This window comes from Arachis hypogaea, chromosome 4 (genome assembly GCF_003086295.3).
Source record: "Arachis hypogaea cultivar Tifrunner chromosome 4, arahy.Tifrunner.gnm2.J5K5, whole genome shotgun sequence".
Taxonomy (NCBI): Eukaryota; Viridiplantae; Streptophyta; class Magnoliopsida; order Fabales; family Fabaceae; genus Arachis; species Arachis hypogaea.
In genome coordinates this window covers 112,796,150-112,816,209 of record NC_092039.1, presented here as the reverse complement: position 1 = coordinate 112,816,209, position 20,060 = coordinate 112,796,150, and the positions used below count along the sequence as shown (strand labels likewise).

General features: G+C 32.6%; 2 protein-coding genes and 1 long non-coding RNA gene across 8 annotated transcripts; 2 read left to right on the top strand and 1 right to left on the bottom strand.

Moving 5' to 3' along the window:
- The first annotated feature begins 787 nt into the window (after positions 1 to 787).
- Positions 788 to 3,389, top strand: LOC112797327 (uncharacterized). 6 transcript variants are annotated; one of them, XR_011881393.1, is made up of 6 exons: positions 827 to 980; positions 1,072 to 1,227; positions 1,827 to 1,883; positions 2,024 to 2,170; positions 2,596 to 2,696; positions 3,108 to 3,389. It is a non-coding gene; the product is annotated as an uncharacterized lncRNA (long non-coding RNA). The 6 variants fall into 6 exon arrangements; XR_011881397.1 differs by having other exon boundaries at positions 831 to 980; positions 2,035 to 2,170; XR_011881396.1 differs by having other exon boundaries at positions 831 to 980; positions 2,032 to 2,170.
- Positions 3,390 to 3,896: 507 nt separating this feature from the next.
- Positions 3,897 to 5,886, bottom strand: LOC112795211 (uncharacterized). The gene is made up of 3 exons (XM_029298111.2): positions 5,758 to 5,886; positions 4,541 to 4,858; positions 3,897 to 4,448 (listed from the first exon to the last, which is right to left on the bottom strand). Exons 1-3 carry the CDS (start codon positions 5,884 to 5,886, stop codon positions 3,897 to 3,899), a joined length of 999 nt encoding a protein of 332 aa, XP_029153944.2.
- Positions 5,887 to 18,919: 13,033 nt separating this feature from the next.
- LOC112794403 (uncharacterized) lies at positions 18,920 to 19,703 on the top strand. Its single transcript, XM_025836439.2, has 3 exons — positions 18,920 to 19,262; positions 19,393 to 19,497; positions 19,580 to 19,703. Exons 1-3 carry the CDS (start codon positions 18,920 to 18,922, stop codon positions 19,594 to 19,596), a joined length of 465 nt encoding a protein of 154 aa, XP_025692224.1. The 3' UTR covers positions 19,597 to 19,703.
- The last annotated feature ends 357 nt before the right edge of the window (positions 19,704 to 20,060 follow it).

The window sequence follows — 20,060 nt, the reverse complement described above, 5'->3', positions numbered from 1 at the left end:
ATAATTAAAAAAAACACCATTATCAATCAATATAAAAAATAAAAAGTTCAACCAAGTAGGCTAGCACATACGGGACCATGGCTATGATTGATCAATCTCACACTTCACCATGGTCTTGTGCTGCCACCATCTTCCTTTCAAAAAGTATTTGAGAATCAAAATAATTCAGCCATTATTTCTATATTTGACTTCATTTATATAATCTATTTTATTGAATTTTTATCTCACTTACGAATCACATAACATATCACAAATTATACAACTCTCATATATTAATCATAATAATATTATTAATTATTAGGATGCAACTATATAACATACTAATGATAATTTTTATAATTTGATTTTCATAATACTATTGCAAAAAAGACTAATAATAATAATATGCTTTATTGACATTAATTTTAATTTATTTTTTTTAACCATTAATTCACTAATTCACCGCATTAACATTGGAGGTAGTTGAAGTAATTGCAAAGGGTGCCGAGCTCAATAAAAAAATCACAATTTTGAGTTCATCACTGGTGGCATAATAAGGTTGGATTTTCAAGTTCTCAATTCATATTTGGACAATTGTGTTGGATGTGAAAGGACATCATTGAGAATTAAGGCTGCGTTTGTTTTCAGAGACAGAACAGAACATGACACTGAGACGGAAACAATAGGGCGGAGACATTAAAAATTATTGTTTATGTATTGTGTTTGGTTATGATGGACAAGACATTAATGTAATGTCTAGTATCATGTTTGGATACACATAAAAATACATGGACAAGACTAAAATATTAAGTAAAATGACTAAAATAGACATCCCTCCCTTCCTTCCCTGTATCTCTAATCCTTGCCCTCCCTAAGCTTTCGCTAAACTCTTCTCACTCTCTCTGGTGGACTACTCTTCAACACATCGCATTCCGTTTTACCATACCTCTCTTGATTGCAAGAATGTTGTCATTGTTCCCATTCTCACGAATCATGTTAAGGTACGCTCTTCTTCAAATCCCAAATTCTGTTCCTCATTCCGCTCTCGGTCTTTGCTTCCCTTCAACTTCATCCCTACACTCTCACTCTCAGCCCCAATCGCTTGATGAAGCTGTTGATTCCTTCACTCGCATGCTCTTTATGTGTCGCCCTCCATCCATCCTTCAATTCCCCAAGATTTTGGGATCTCTTGCCAAGACCAACCATTGCCCCACCGCCATTTCCCTTTTTCAGCAATTGCAATCTAGGGTAATCGCTCCCAATTTATTTATCTTAATCAATTGTTCCTGCGGAATGGATTTGGATTACTCTTGCTGTCTCTGAAAAAGCACTGCACTTTCATGGCAAAGTGCTAGCTCATGGATTTCATTATTAGTTTTATGAGCACTTCCATGTTGGAACACTATATTTTATACAATAAGAAATTTGTTATTGAAAAATAGACAGTGTTGTGAATCATCTTTGTTATTGATTATTGTTTCTGGTCATTATATTTGAGCTATATCTAGAATGGCTATGTATGTGTATGTGGAGGAGCTTCATCATGAATGAATTTGGGTAATGTTTCCTATATTGTCTTTGCTGAAGAAAGAATAAAGACAGGGTCGATTGTTTAATCAAAATCAAACTCATGTAAATATACATCATTAGTTCAACCCTTAAAAGTAGGTAATTAAGGAGCTAATGCTTAGCAGTATTCATAATAGTTAGAGTTGGTTAGGAGTTACGGAATTCTACTATTTTGTGCAGTTCTTGTTAGCTTGTGGTCCCCCACTTTAAGGAAAATATCCTCTATATATTCTTCTAATTATCATATTACCAACTCAATAATTCTTTCATTGATTTAGCCTCTGCAAATTCCAATCTTTTACTGTCATTCAAAGCCAAACTGAGCAAAGTTTCATGTAAGTGCAATATTAAATTTTGATCAAAATTTATTACCTGAATACTATTATTAGTACTTGACTATATGAATTGAGCTTATCATGAAGATTGTGTTTTTTTTTAGTAAAAGGGACTTTCTTGTGTTTTTTTTTCTTTGGAGATGCAAAGAAGATGGAGAAGAAAAGAGAGATTGTGGAGCTGTATAGGGAGAGGCTGGACAACACTCTTGCCTCACCTCATATGACAAATTATCACATGCTCAAAAACCTTGTTCAGACTCAACTCTTGCATTCTTCAAAACAACAAGGTACTAATAACAGCATTCCTTAGCCATATTTGCTTTGTAATGATTGAATGTTTATTAGTACTATAGTTGAGGAGTGTTTCTGAATATAGTAAAGGGTCTAGTACAAGTACACCATCATACACTGATTGGAAAGTATGCTATCTACACTACAACTATGCTATATTTTTATTGTCCATCCTTTTAGATATAGAACTTGAAATCAGTAATTTGCATTGTTGTAATGTTACTTCTTTAAACAGATAAAATAGGATAATGAAGGGTTCCGTGTTATATATCGCGAAGGGCCGGAGGGAACTCCGTTTCAAGTGGCCTTATATTATTGTCCATTCTGTTCCTATACATCTCAGTTTGAAAGATTCGTGTCATCTATTTAATTTGGTAATTTTGGTAGTTGTTAATCTAACACTGGTTGATCTTCCTGCCAGAATTCTACCAAGGTGATGGTGCCGATAGCTTAAGGTGAAGAAAGAAAATTCCTAGAAGAAAATGAGCTAAGGGAAAAGAAAAGAAAAGCAGTAGCATGAAGGTATGGACCATAAGAGTGAATTCATTTGTAAAGTGAACCAACTAGGGTGAATTCATTTGTAAATAAATATTGCTGTGCACTTAGATTAAGCAAAAGCTGGATAGGCTCTTACTCACTTTAGAGGCAAGCTCTGTTTTGAAGAGCTATTACTATCTGCCACAGCCAAGCACATTTAGATCCTCTGGATTGGGGTATGAATGGGGAGTTTTGACCACAAACTGACGTAGGAGGCTAGGACTTCTCTCCGTGAACACCCCACTTGTGTTTCTAGCTTGGGTAGACTTTTCTTTTTGGTAACAGAGGAAAGCGATTGTTTAATTCAATTGAGATGCTTTTGCATTGTAGTTTTGATGTAGCATAAAATGTAATTGAAGCATGTAAATTTGACTAACTGTGTGTTCTCCGTTACAGGAAGGACTGAGTTTGGTTTTCAGAGGTGGGAATGGCTGATGGTTGATGAAGTACAAAATGATCAAACTGCAACTGCTAAATATTTTATTTTTTTAAAATATTATTCACAGTCATCATTTTATTCTATTTCAAATTTCCATGAGAGAAGAGAGAATATGCATACGTGTTTAGGACATGAGACATATGCATTTACATGTAGAATATCGTTGAGCCTGAAGTTTCAATAACTTGTGTCACTTATTGTTACACTTAATAATAGTTTTCGAGCTTTATTTTTCAGAAGTGGACCATTTGAGTTATGCTTGTTCATTCCATCTCTACATGGTTGATTTTTTTGAAATACAATATATGAGTTTCCCAGGTGTTCTTGAACCGCTCCGTTTAACTATTTTGGGTTCTTTTGCATAACAAACCTTTCCAAACTAGTGCAACACAATGAAATGAGGTCTACTAATTGCAAATTATCTATTCTTCAACCTTATTAACAATGAACACCGGAAAAACTAACATCGAAGACTGGACGTAACCTTATGAAAAAAACATTATTTTTAAACCATATACAAGATATTAATTTCTAACCAAAATCTTAAACAATTAAACAATTTCTAACCAAAAAATTAAACAATTAAGCATCCATTTTGAACAAGTTTCTGCAGTAACATAATTAAAACCAATACATAAAACTAACTATGCACTAACATCAAAAAAATCTTGCATGTAAAATTATGCTTGTTTGAACCTAAGTCTGCACAAAATGAAATGATAACTCAAAAGATATTAACTCTAATTCTAAGTATGCAATATAGCTCTAATAAATCCGATTTTCTGACTATTTCCCAATGACCAAAACATTTTTTCCAGTTGAGGATTTGTGGAGAACTTGAGTGCAATAGAAATAACTTCATCATCAGTGAATCCAAGTTCGCTGAGTATATCACCAGTCTTTTTTTCCTCACGAGTGTTTACCATAGCTTGGGCAAAAGCATCCAAACGCTTTCCCTGTTGATCGAATACATATTTCAGCGTGTCAGTTAACTCCTTCATCATCTTGGTATCCTTTGCCGCTTTAAATGAGGAAGGCTTCTTTCCTTGTTTCTTCCCAGAAGATGAAGCCACAGAATTTGATTGTTGGAGTAGAGATTCACTACAATCATGATTTGAGTTAAAGAAATCCGTATCGTCTTCGTCCATTTCTTCATACCCATTCATTTGCACTTCTTCTTCAGCGTCATTGCCGCATACAGCAGCATCCCCATTTGCTCTTTCCTTACAAAATATTTTTTCCAAGCGCGTATAAAGGGGAAAAGGCTTTCCTGGAGTATACAACCTTACTCCTTGTTTCTAGAAAAAATAAAAAATAAAAGATCAACAAAGAAGGACAGACTATCAAGTAGAATAAAATTAATTCAACAAAATCAAACTTGTAAACCAACCTTCATATAAGCAGCGAGGATCTCTTTGTTGTCCACAACCACGCATTGCTTCACATCATCCCATCCAAAACCGCTACAGCCTGCCATGTCAGCAGCAAATTGATATTTCTCTTTCAACCTCTTAACCTTGTTTTTGCAATGCGTTATTTGAAAACCACCACTTGGAAACCTCTCATTCATTTTTGCAGCAAGTTTCTCAAAAGATCCAGGCCTAAATTGACCTGCATCAGCTATTCTTCCTTCAATAACAAGCTCCTCCATAAAACTAACAAATACCTCTGTCTCCTCATCAGTCCAAACATGTCTGTCCATTTGTCTCTACAATCTAGATTAACTAAATCAGAATTCAATTGAACATCATAAACATATCATGACATTATCTTTATAATATATCAATATAATATATTTAAATAAAATACACATAATAATTCAAACTATCAAAAACAAGCCAAAGGCAGTTAGCTTGGCTAGAAGAACAGTCTTTGGTGAAGGTGTCCTAAGACATGGCAACTAGCAGCTTGAACATTGGTATGTATAGTTCAGGTTGCCTTTCCATCAATTTTTTTTTTCAAAATCTAGGTAATCAATGCTTGTTTTGAAAGAAAGTGACAACAAGAGATTAAGTGAGCTAAGCATGAGTTCCAACTTCCAACCAAGCTAAAAATTTTGATAAGAAATCAGAGGAATGGCAAGTTAGTTGGAAACTGTTTTTTTTTTTTTAAATTCATTAGATGGGGAATTAAAAAGGATAAGAAAACCCACCAGGTATAATAAATATCATGAAACAAAGCTAACCAATCTTTCAATCAATCTAAAAGGGAAATTGGGCTGGAAAAGAGTTAAATATGATTGCAAGCAGAAAAATGCAAGACGTAGATATAAACAGAAATCACAGAAATGTGAAAACAGGAGGCTACAAAAGAAAGATGATCCATCTTTTAGGAACTCAGAAAAATAATTATATGATTAGGTCTTAGTTGATGTTACCACTTTGACACTATGTTGAAGAAAAATATGGAAAAGGAAGAGAAGACGATTGTACAAGTAACAAATACAGGAATATAAAGATTTCAGAGAATATTAAGATTAGAGAGAATGAATCAAAATGAATCAATAATATACATTTTCAATCAAATAAGCCAATCATATGACAATTAATTAATTCGGCTATGCATCCACTCATTGTACATTTCATGTGCTAAGTTGTCTCGCCAAACAGTCCATTCATTGCTACCCTCTACACTGTCAATCATTTCATCATCGCCATCTTGGTTATCACCATGCTCCTCTCCAATAAGCACTTGCTCATCCTCAAGTGATATGTCCTCCTCAGGATCGGAGTCCATATTAAGCCGAATAAAATTTTGTAATAAACAACAAGCAATAATTATTTTATTTTGTGTCTTGATTTGGTAGAAACAAGGACTCCTCAAAATTGCCCATCTCTTCTTCAATAAACCAAAACAACGTTCAATAATGTTCCTAGCTGAAGAGTGCTTCTTGTTAAAATATTCTCGAAAGTTTCTAGGCGCATTTCTACCATAGGCCCATTCTTGTACGTGGTATCGAGTTTGCCTATATGGTGCTAGAAACCCCTTGCAATTAGTATAACCAGCATCCACTAAATAATAATTCCCTATAAATTAAAAGAGACACGTTATGAGGATTAAGAAAATTTTATGAATTAAAAATTTTGAAGTGTTTTTGTTACCTAAAATTTAACTATTACATACCAATTGGTATCTTGAGGTTATTACGACGTGAAATTGCATCTCTAAGGACTCTTGAATCCGATGCGGATCCTTCCCATCCACTAAGTACGTACACAAAATTCATATCTCGATTGCATACGCCTAGGACGTTGGTTGATATTTTACCCTTTCTTGTTCTGTATCTTGATTTATCTTCTTCAGGGACAGTCACATCTATATATGTTCCATCTAATGCTCCTAGACAGTTCTAAAGCAAAGAAATTGAAGGTTCAAAACTATCTCTATACCAAACCATATATAATACAAAACCACAATCGCGTTTCTTCATTAGACGTACCTTGAACCATTTTCATTGGGGATCTATGCAGTCATCTGGAACAGGAACAGGCTTTGCAAACAACAGGCTTTGGACACGTATGACCGACGACAAAACTTTATTAAAATACTTACTTATTGTTTCTCCTGACCTATAAAATCTAACTTGGAGTGTGCGATTCTTTTTATGATGAGCTAAAATTATTAAAAATATAATCACTTGCTCTGGTATATTTACATGACATTCATCGCTTAATCCACCCTGAACTTTAAGTAACTCACATAATCTTTCTAATGCATCTACGCTCATCCTTAATTCCCAAATACAATTCCTATCGCCTCCTCCTATTATGCGGCTTAACACATTCCGTCTTAAGGGATTAGTATTAATTTCTCTATTCCTAATCAACAAATGTCTCCTTTTCTTATTTCTCAAACAAAAAAATGCAAACATCAAAATTAATATTGTGGCTGTCTCAAGTTCAATCTCAATCATAAAATAATAAAAAAAAAGAAATCGCCTAAATTGTTCAGAGTAGTCCAATGATTCCATTCTTCCCTAACAACAGATAAAAAATTTAAATCATAATTTATTATAAAATAACATAAATACTATAAATAATCAATAAGAATAAAAATAACAACATCACCAACTAATTATTTTATTTTTGCATTCAAATCAATAAGAAGAGTTCAATATAATTTTTTTTCATTCCTTATTCCATTCTAAACAAAATATGTTCAATCATTCATTCATAGCAGGACTGCATAAATTAAAAATTTTGACACCAAAAATACCATTTCTCATGTCCATATTCAATTTTTACATTTTCAAATCACAAACAATATAAATAAATAAAAATAAAAGAAGCCAGAAGAACCCAATAAGTTAAAGTAAAACAATACAAACGAAATTAAGAAGCAAAGAGGAAAGGCAGAGTTATATACCTGCGTGACTGAGAAAGAGAAGAACACGTGAATTCCAAAAGTTGTGACAAGCTCTAATAAATATTCTGCTTCTGAAATGTTGTAGTTAAATTAGTTGAGCAAAAAAATGAAGAGGAGAAGCAGTAAAGAAGAAGAAAAAGAAACAAAAAAAAGAAAGAAGAATAAGATAAAGTACTAAACAATAGAACACCAGAGAAAGAAGAGAAATAAGAAGAAGAAGAATGGGACAGAGAGCAAAGAGAAAGAGAAGAGACAGAGAGAAAGAAGAGAAATAAGAAGAAAAAGAAAGGGACAGAGAGCAAAGAGAAAGAGAAGAGACAGAGAGGTAGACCTGGGAAGTGAAACGAAAAAAAGAATCTGAAAAAGAGAAGGAAGAAGAAGAGACGAAACAGAGAACATGGGGAAGATAGGAGGAGAAGGCTGCTGCACAACACAAAATTAGGGCTTATGATATGATTTAAAAAAGGGTAACAATGGAATAATAATAATATGTAGGGATAAAATGGGAAAGAATTTTCATTAAAAAATCTGTGTCCACTTTGTTAATTTCCGTGTCCATCATTGTCCTCCATAAAAGAGTGGACACTAAAATTAAAAAAACTGTTCCAGAGACAATATGTCCACTGTCCATGTCTCTGCTACCAAACACGTTTTAAACATTTATTGTCCATGTCTTTGTGTACTGTCTCCAAAAACAAACGCTACCTAAGATATTTACTTGGAGAAGACGGAGTTACTATTGCGGCTAAAGCAATTGGAAGCACAATCAAGAAGCTTGATGCATCAATTCTTGGAGAGGCAGAGAAATGAATTTTGGATTGGAGGGTGTTACATTTGTGGACAAATGTAGACATCCTACTTGGTCTCGTAATTGAAGCTCTATGAGTCTAATTTCGGGTGCGGTGGGTCAAAGAAATTTACAACCAATTGTAATTCTCTTTTCTGGTATTATGATATTTGAATTCGATCTTTAACACGATTTATATGTCAAAAAGAGTTAAAAGATTTAAATAACAAATAGACTTATCCGATAAAATTGTTTACAGGCAACTAATTTTTAAAAGGATAAAAAATTACACTAACTCTAATGAAGTATGATATATTGGTATTAAGATAATTTATCTTTTTATGTGTGTTTATATGTAATTACAATTATACTGTAAAAACAAATGTATTGTAAAAACAAATGTACTATAAATTTTTTCGCAATTTTTTATTTACAAGAAATGTTATTAAATGATACAAGTGGCATGGGCAAAGTTTTTAAGTTTTCATAGATTATAACATTTATTTATATGTATAACATTCGTAAGTTCATGCTTATGTCATCCATAATTTCTTACACATTACATCCAAAGTTAAAGATACATAATATCCATAATTACATGAAATTAGTATCCAGAATTACAGTAAGCTATTTTAGTTATTATATTCGACATTAAAACTACCCTTATTGTATAAATAACTATCAGGTTGAGTTTTGATTGTTATTGTTTAGTTTTTTTTCAGGTCGCAAATCAAATCATTGGTATCAAGGAGATAGAGCTTGAGGAGGGGATGTGCTTCGACACATTAGAAGATGCGCACATATATTATACTGATATGAAGCAAGGACTGGTTTTGTTGTTAAAAAAGGAACAACTATCTGAGAGACAAAAAATGGTCAAAAGGTGCTTGTTAATCAAACTTTGCATTATAACAAATATGGCTACTGCACATCCCATGTAAAAGCATCTAAGAGAAGAAAAATAGTATCTTCTACAAACTGCAAAGTTTGTGTTTTGTAGCATTAGACAAGATGATTAGGCAATAGAGAATTTTTCGTTTAGAATTATCCCATACACATTCGCTTCATCCAAAGCTATCTAAGCATGTTTCCAGCAAACCGACAGCTAAGTATGCATGTGAATGGCCTGATACAACAAAACAACCAAGCTGGACGTAGACCGAGCAAGAAACACCTGGCACTAGCCAATGCCGTGAGTCACCTTGCCAACCTTACTTTTACAGAGAAGGATGTTAAAAATTACATCAATCGTAACTTACGCGTCGTTGGGGATGAGACGGATTCAACGGAATTGCTTAAGTACTTCTCACGAATGAAGGGGCTAAACCCAAACTTTTTCTTTGAGATAGATGTAGACGAAAACCACATACTCAGAAATGTATTTTGGGTCGATGCTCGGTGTAAAGCTGCATGGAAATATTTCGGTGATGTCGTAACATTTGACACTATTTACAAGACTAATAGGTACCAAGTTTTTTTTCGATTTAATTAGATTTTTCAACTAAGACATTGGATTTTACACTTACATGTTTTTATCTTTCCGTTATTAAGGTACGACATGTCATTTTGGTTCTTTCGTGGGCGTCAACCACCATGTGATATTTACGCTTCTTGAATGTGGATTATTGCGGAATGAGGAGACTAGTACATTTCAATGACTTTTCGGACTTGGATAAAGTGCATGGGAAAGTCTTCTGCTTGTGTCATAACAAACCAATGCCTTTAAATGCATTCTACATTAGAGGTCACCTTGCCAAACACATGCTATAGATGGTGCATATGCCATATTCTAAAGAAGATATCACATGAGTTGTTAGGTTTTCGTCATTTTGATGAGCTCAGCACGTGCATGAAGAGGATTTTGTGGGAATCCAGATCTAAAGATTCATTTGAGAGAGATTGGTAGAATTTTATTCAAGAGTATAACCTCCACAATTCTATGTGGCTATACAGCAGCGTGTGTCTAACATGGTTATGGATATTACTTTCTAGTAGACATGTATGTTGCACTTAAGGGTTAACATGCACTATTGTATTTTTGTTTTCTTTATTCATTAGCAGATATGTTTGTCGACCGACACATGTGGACGCCAATATTTTTCAAGGATGAATTTTGGAATGGCATGAGGAGCACACAGCGTAGTGAGAGCATAAATGCGATTTTTTATCAATATTTAAACAGTAAGAGCTCCCTATTCTAGTTTGTTTACTATACTAAAACTATCTTATAGACAATGAGCAAAAGGAGCTTGAGTGTGACGCTGCTGATTTAAGAGCGATTATCCCTTGTGCTTCCAACTCTCAATAGAGAAGCAATTTCAGAGAGAATACACTAACTCTATGTTTTAGAACGTTCATGATCAATTTATAAAGAAGGCGGATTGCATTCTCTCCTTAATCAACCATCATGGCACAAGTACAGTGTGTGAAGTTGATCAACAAAAGATGGTGTCTAACATGTCAGTGGATAGTTGATACCAAGTTGTCTATAGCTCACACTCATCAGAAGTTCGATGTGATTGCTATTTGTTCCAATCGGATAGTATTCTACGTTGTCACATTCTTGTTGTTCTTTTGCATTTTTGTGTAATAACGGTGTCCTCATAGTACATTATATCTCAGTGGAATAAGAATGTCAATCGCAAACACACACACACACATCAAGAGTAGCCATGACATGAACCATTCTGACGACAGCATTATCATTTTTAGGAAATTGTGTTCTCATTTTACGTCGCTCAAGATTTCGTGGCTTCTGCAGGGGATGCTGTTATATTGCGTGATGTCATTTGCAGTGCCTGGCACAAGCTCAAAGAACACAAAGAATCCAAGCGTCAAGCTGCACCTATAACAAGTGTAATTCACTCGCACAGGCATGATGGCTGCCCCATTGGCATAGATAAGCTACTAGGGCCATGTACACTACAAGAAAGATGCTGAATATTGTCGAATTTACCAATGAATTTAGTGTCGGAGGTTAGCGGCGGAATTGACAATAAATTCATCGAGTAAAAAAATTACCATCGGATTCAGTTTTCTGATGGTAATAATTGAAGAGAAAAAAGAAATATTTGCGCGATCATTACCGACGGTAAGATAACTAAATGAAACGTGTCGTTTTGGTCACAGACTATGAGTTACTAGCGGATTTTTTCGATAATAAATCCACCGGTAAAATTGACCTAAATTCGAATTTGCAAACTCTTCCCCTCCATTTCTCAAACAGCATCTTTGCCACTCATTATCGCTGCCTCCCGCAGCTTCGTCATGCCACCTCTCATTTGTTGCCACTTTATGTACTAAGCCTCTTTCTTTGATTAATTTCTTTTGATTTTTTTTTAACATTTGGGGGTTTAGGGTTTGTTCAATTGTTTGAAATATTTTTGAAATTGTTAATCGTCTTATTTTGTATATCTGTTTGTTCAATTATTTGTGCAATTATTACTTAATTTTTTGTTCGGATTTTAGGGTTTGTTCAATTTTTTGTTTAATTGTTAGATATTTATGTGTGTGTGTGTTGTTGTTGTTGTTGTTGTTGTTGTTGTTGTTGTTGTTGTTTGCCTTCTTTGCCTCCTTTGCTTAATGAATTGAATACGATGAGGATACATTTGTTATTATTTTTGTTCTGATTGATCTATTTTATGTCGTGTTTGTTGTTTTTTTATGTAAGTGTTTAAACATCTTATTGTTTGGGTGTTCTTGGAGTATTTAATTATAAAAAATATTGGAGTTAATCTGGTATTCTGGTATTAATTTTATATTATTATAGATTGTTTTTGTATTATGATGGAGGATTATGTTTTTCTTATTTTTATTAAATAATTTAAAACTGATAATGTTTCTTGTGATTTTTAATTTTTCATAATGTGGTGGATTGTTTTGTTGGAAGTTTTAAATTATGTAACAAATTGTTTTGTTGGAAGTTTTAAATTTTGTTTGCTTTAAAATTTATTTTAATTTTACTAGCACAAAATCTGCTCAATGAAATTTATTTGATGCACTGGTATGCAGCATTGTGACATGAACTGGAGAGTCATGGATTCAAATCTTAGATTGGCTGCATAAATCTGTGTTTTTAAATGTTAAGTAAATCGTTTACTCTGGGTTTATTGTAAATTTACATTTTGGCAGCTTCATTGATTTGGAATCAGATGATACTATTGCAATGAAACTCAGAGGGGATGGTAGATGTTATATAGCTATAGTGAGTGCATTTTTATTTTGTCAATTCTCAATGCTAAAATACTATGCTAGTGATTATCAAAAATAATTTGGTATGGTTGATTCTTTATTTAATGTAGTAGTATTAGTATAGCCTATCTCTAATGTTGATCAGTATTGCTCTTTTGATTTTTGATTTAATTTTGTTCAATTTTTGTAATTGAAGGTTTGGTGTATTTCAAATATGATTTTTCCTGCTTAATTGAATTATCTTATTTTTTAGTTTTAATGATAAACTTTGATATTTAAACTTGTTTGTGAACGTTTAACTAAAAATTATAGATAAATTATTATAAGAAATTGCAAAAATTTGAATTTTGTTAGTTTAAAATTATTAAATTTAAATATTTAAAATTATATATTTAATTTTCAAATAAATTTTTTATAAAAATTAAAATTTAAGTTTACCGACGAATTTACCATTGGTTAAATCTTCCGGTAACTATTAATTTAATTAATAATAATAATAAATAATATATTACCGTTAGATTTATTGGTGGAAAATTTGACGGTAACAAGTTCCAGAATTTTGCAAATTAAAGTTTATATCCGCCGGTAATTAGCGGTGGACGAAAAAATTCGCCAGTAAATAGTTACCAACGAGATTTATACCATCGAATTTATTCCACCGCTAAATCCAACGGTATCCAGTGAATTTCTTGTAGTAGTTGTGCTTCTACTCAAGGTCGTTCGGCGACTATCAAATATAGGACGACTCTAGACAAATCTATTAAAAAGAGGGCTCACAAATGTAAGAACACTCACCATCACAACGAGATAAATTTGCGATCTATACCCTTTTCGTGTGATTTCTCTTTTTTAGTGTGTTGACTAGATGATAATTTAGGATTTCATTTTCACTTTAATTTATGTGCTCAAGTACCTAATGGTACTGAACAATCATTTTTCATCAATGTGGCATCTTCCATCAAAGATACACAGTCACCTTGTTTATAAATTACGAACAATTTAGTTGTGCACTTTGGTTCTTTCACATCACTATTGAATTCATTTTGTAATGCTAAATAATTGTGTATAATTTTCTCTTAGTATATGTTATTTTTTATAGTGCTAATGTCATGTCTGTTTTTTTTTCTTACACACATTAGTGACCTTCTTTATTTATAGGAAGCATCTTTGGTGGACTTAAAAGATTAATAGCACTACATAAATGTTTTAGATTTTAGTAACTTACTACTTTATAATTTGGTCATTTTTGTATTTATGTGAGTTGTCATACTTGGCTCATAGAGTATGACATTCGATTTTAACATCTCTATGGTATTAATAGTTTAGTGAGTTAGTTTTATATATTTTATATACTCCCTTATTATAATTTTATGTATCATTATTAAATAAAACATAATAATAGATTTGGGCCAATAAAATAAAACTCTTTTATTTCTTTTATTCTTTTGTACCTTTATTATTTTTTTTACTTGTTAAAGTGTTTGTTAATCATTGTTATTGTAAATAAATCAGAATATAGTTAACATTGAATAGAAAACGTTCAATTGATAATTTGGTCATGACGATAAATTAGTGCATTAACTAAAGTTTAAAATTGAAGTAAAAAATTGGCTCGTACACAAAATAATATCTATAATTTATTATATATAATGTTCACTTTTATATATTTATGACGTGCATTATCTTAGCAACATAACACCTGTAATAAAAAAAATATCTATTGATTCAAACTTTTAAAACTAATATCATATTTTTACAGATTAATAGTTAAATTAGTCCTTGAAAGATAAGACATTCTTTAAATTCATTCCTAAAAGATTTTTTCAATCAAATTGGTCTTTCAAAGATTGCAAATTAATCATATTTGTCCTACAATCACTCCATTAACAATTTTCTTCAAAGATTAATGTTGTAAAATGTTAATTGATAACATATATAATACTTGATATGTCTAATTGGATATTGACTAAATATGTTTATGAAAATTTATTAATTTAGTCATTTCTCCAATTATTCTATTCCTAATATGACCTAGTGACTAAATTGATAGATTTTCGTAAACATATTTAGTCAACGTCTAATTGAACATATTATGTGTTATGTATACTATTAGTTAATATTTTACATCATCAATAAATTGACGACAATTGTGAGTGAAGTAATTGAAGGACAAATATGATTAATTCGTCATTTTTGAGGGACCAATTTAATTGAAAAAATCTTTGAGGGACGAATTTGAAAAATATCTTATCTTTCAAAGACTAATTTGACTATTAACCCCATATTTTTACCTTTTACATGCATCAGACTCTTTCAAAATAAAATGTCTTAAAATGGTTTGAAGAGTTTGCGACTAAAAAAAAGGTTAAATTGTAGCATATGATACTCCTAAAAATTTCTTACTTGCATATGCATATACTCTTAGGAATTTCTTACTCATATATATATATATATATATAGAGAGAGAGAGAGAGAGAGAGAAATTATAATTATAAAAATAGCAGGAATGTTTAAGGGTTAAGTATAGCTAACTTATAAAAAAGGTGTATTCTTTTTTTTATCCATTAAACACCCATAAGTATTTTTTAATAACATTCATAAAATCTTGAAATCAAATTAACAGTAAATCCACACACCAACACATATTCTAAGTTATTGTTTATAGTTTTGTTTAGTTTTTTATTTCCTTTCCGCCCCTCGAATCAGCGATTTCGTTTTCGGATTCTTCCAAGGGTTTTCAATCTTCTTTTTGCTGCCCCTATCATCCACATGGCAATGCGACACATTAAGTACATCTTCTACCACGCTCCTAGAGATGTTGTCCTTGCAAAATAGAATGTCGATTATCAGTTCCTTTCGAATTTGTTGCAGTTGGGCCTGTGATAATATATAAACGTATATTTGTGTGGTATAAAATACATTTCAAAATCAAATATAGATTCAGCCATTATAAATAAAATACATCCAAAAAGAATTAGATAATGAATAAGCAAATAAGTATCGACATATGTTTTGAATTATACTAACCATCATCCAAATAGGCATATTTGATTCCTCATCTACCACGGTTTTTGGATCCCACATTTTCATCTATTTTATAATATATATGCCACAGTCCCACCTATCCAACACAAACAACAGAGAGCTGTGTCAATATATTAAAATTTTGCTTCTATTTTTTTTTATATATTTTTCTCTCAAGTCCACTTACCCATTTGGTTGTGTTTGGGATCACTGTTTCATAGCAACACTCAAAACCCTCCCTTATGAATACTACACTCTTGTCTATAGCCGCATCCAATTCTTGGAGAAGAATTTCCTATGACAAGCCAAATAGAAAAAAGGAAAGAAAATTAAAAAAAAAAAAACATACAGTAAAAGTATCAAGTACCACTTACAGTATAATCAACATCACTTCTATTTCATTTACAACATATTTATCTATTTTCTTCCACCGCTCGAAGTTTGGTCCATTGTGTATGGAGTTTAACACCCATAGATTATCGGTATGCCGGTGGAGTACATATAGCCACCAACGATCATTTTGACATACTGGAACAAACTGCTTCATGGTTGAAAAAGCATGTTAACATGTAGTTTTTTTTTATCAAATGCTTATAAAGAAAAGAAGATTTTGTATATAGTTGTTAAGCAATTAATTATATAGTCCATTTCTTTTGCCTTTTCCTCATCGAACCAGTGCTGTCTACAACCTATGATCCGACTAAGAATAGGAATGAATCCCTTTTTCGTGCTCACACATCATTCAATATTTTCATCAGTTAATATTAACCCCTACAAACCCACATTTTGATTATTTGAACACTTGTTTAGAGTTATTATGTTATCTAACTAATTACAATTTACCACTTAGTAAGTAACAATCAAGTATCATCAAGATATCTAAATAACATCCTTATCATACCTAAATGTCATAATTAAAGATTTAGTTGGTTAAGGACACTTTGTACTAACCATCAATCTAGGCGAAAGACGGTAAAAATTCTTGCAAAACCTTGCGATGCTCAAAGCATTGAACATGGCACAATAGTAATCAACCACCTGAATATAATAGAATAATGCATTTTATAGCTCTATAACACACAATACATATTCATCAAATTTTGATGCCATTTTGTTCTATCATACCGCATCGCTTACTCTTCTTTGCCAGCCTAATGTTTGCAAGTCCACTCGGTGTAACTCAACATCATCATCATTCCGAATGGTATGTTGTGTACCCTGCGATCTGTCACCCACCTGTATATATTGTTTATGTTATTACATGTAGGCCTTGCAACACTCCCTGATGGCATTGGTGTTTTCGCCACATCTTTCGATTTCCTTATATTTTTTGGTATTCTGGGTTCTGGCATCATATTTGGCCGGTTTATTACCGAAGATTCGGATGGTGAGTCTGGTAGGTGCATTTGATGCCAAGTGAGAATGATGGGATTGAAAAGTCTATCAGAATTAGATCTTCTGGCGCAACATTCAATACTGTGTCAAGTTCTCCCAAATCCATGCACGTAAATTAGCACTTAAGTCATTTTAAGTTAGTTCCTATTGCAAATTCTCACGCAAGTCTTTTCTACTTTATTTATTAGGCAAGCATGTCTTTCTCAAAGTGTTTTTAGTGTAGACTAAAGTAAAAATGGAAGAGCAATACCAATATTTTCATACGTTTAACATCTATAATGTTATACGAATAACATCCTATGTAAAATATACAATACATCCGAATTTAAAAAAAATCAGAAGTAACAACTAATGATTTTGACTATAACTATCAATGTTTCGTATCAATTCATTATCAAATCGTTTTCCTTAAAAGCGAATCAAGAGCAAGAATATTAGTTATTGGATTTGTATTAAAGCTAAATGAAATTAACTTGCCTTTTCTCTAAAGAACATTCATCAAATTTACCATCTACTACCTTTTCAGCCATTGTGTCAGGCATAGACTCATTCCTCATAAGCGTTCTCTTAAAAGTCTTCTTCTTACAACTGGGATTCCTCCTAACACATCCCTTCCTTGATATGCAACTGCACTTTTTATTTAAATAAATTTGAGGTTGAGTAAAAGAGGGAGATAAAAATAAAGGAACTAACACAAATCTAACGTGATCAAGTAAAGCTAGTACTCTCAAATCCATTCAGTGTTTGAATTCGAAAGTTTTCCCAAACTATTTTAGTGCAGAATAAAGTAAAAGAAGAAGAATAACACTTGCAGTTTCATGAGTTTAACATCCATAAGGTCATATATATAACATCCGAATTAAAAGTCATAAATACAAAACGCTGATTCTCAACAAAAATATCAAAAATCAATATCAATTCATTATCAAAGCAATAATGGTGAATCAAAAAGAAGAATATTATCTATTCTAATTCGTATTAGTGCTAGAATACCATTAACTTGCCTTTTATATGAAGGACATTCATCAAATTTATCATCTGCTACCTTTCCAGCTGTGTGTCAAGCATAGACTCATCCTTTATGGGCATTCCCTTACAAGTCTTCTTCTTATAGTTGGGATTCCTCCCAAGGCATCCCTTCCTTGATACACAAATGTGCTTTCTATTTAAATAAATTTGAGAGTGAGTATAAGCAGGAGATAAAAATAAAGGAACTAACACAAATCTAACCTGATCAAGTAAAGTTAGTACTCTTAAATCTATTTACAGTTTCAATTCAAAAGTTTTCCCAAACTGTTTTAGTGCAGAATAAAGTAAAAGAGGAAGAATAACACTCGCAGTTTCATGAGTTTAACATCTATAAGGTCATACATATAACATCCTTTCTTAAATATACATAACATCCAAATTACAAAAATTATAAATACAAGAAGATGATTCTGAACACAAATATGAAAATTAGAATCAATTTATTAGTAAACCAATAATGGCGAATCAAAAAGAAGAATATTAGCTATTGTAATTCGTATTATGTAAGACCCGGAATTTTCGGAAAATATTATTAATAATTAATTTCAGTTTATTTATTCGTTAAAGACCTTATTTTTAGAAATTATTTTATCGGATGTAATTAAATCAAATTTTGATAATCAAATTGAAAATTTTACTTTATCTTATAATTATTGAATAATTTTCTATATTTAAATTTTAAAATTTAGCAGTTAAGAATTTTATATGATTTAGTTTAAATAATTGAGATTTTGGAATTTAATACTTTAGTTTTTATAAATAAAGAAAATTAATTATATTATCTCTAATTTTAAATTACAATATTTGATTAAAAATTAATTAGCAAATTGATAATCAAAAATATTTTTTTAAAAATAATTTTAAGGGATTATATTAGATTTTTAATTAATACTATATACCCTAATTCCCAAATTGAAAACCCTAACCCTTTTACCCCACCGTCTCAGTGTCATACACCACCGCCATCCCTTCCCTAAGATGCAGCGCCGTAGAACCAACCCCGTCGCCATTGCTGTTTGCGTCCCATCGCCGCCTCTGGAGGGAGGCCGCCGTCGCATCCAGCCATGTCGTTACAACAGAGCCGCCGATCCGCTGTCGGAAGACAGACCCACGAAGAGAGAAAGCGAAGGAGCTCGCGCTTCCTTCTCACTCGTCAGATCCGCTGTTCGCCGTCGTCGCCTCTATTCCGTCACGGGAGAAGGACACGCAAGGGCAAAAACAGAACCGCGAGAGCTCAGCCACGGAGGGAGGAGATGTGCGCCTGACCCGTCGCTGAACCGCGTCACCGCCCATGAAGCTGTCTCCGTCGCCGCTGCCGGAGGTTCGTGCCTTGCCTCTGCCGTCGGAGACCGCCGCTGGATCCTCTGACTCGATAAGCATTTCGTTCTGAGATCTTTAAAATTGGTAATCTGTTATGAGTTATTAAAGGTTCTAAGATGTTGGTAATGTAGGGTCGAGCTCTGAGTCTTGCGCGCTAAGTTCAATTGCTGTTGCATGCGGCCTCAAGCTGCTGCGTCATCACCGGAGCTACCGTTGCTCAATTATTCGTAAGCCTAGTAAGTCATTCCTTGTTCCGAATTCTTTTAGTTGCTGTTCTGTTGTAGATTATTGAATTTTACACGACTTTAATATCTCAAGATCAAGTTTTGTTGTGAGTGGCGCTTTTGGGGATGTTACGGCTGCGGGAAATAGTCAGACTCGATGCCGTTCGATTTCAGGCCGAGGAGAAAAGGAATTCTCCGACGCGTTTGGTTGCGGGTTTGCTTGTCGAGGTAGGGGTTTTCTTAAAACTTATTTTATGTTTGTGATTATAATTGTCTTATAAATGTGGTTGTTTGCTGGACTGAATGACTGATTGCTTGAGTGGTGTGTGATTGTTGAAAAGAAATTATTTTGAAAAGTTATTCAGTTGATTATTATGAAAAGTGGTTTTCTTGGTTTTGAAGTTATTTGATAATGTAAATGAACCGGCTTTGGAAATTATTTGAGATATGAAAATGAATTAATTTTGGAAGCGGTTTAATTTTGAATTAGTTTGATTTTATAAATGATTTAGTGTTTAGGCTGGTTTAATTTTGAAAAAGATTTATTATTGAAAATAATTGGATTTGAAAATAAT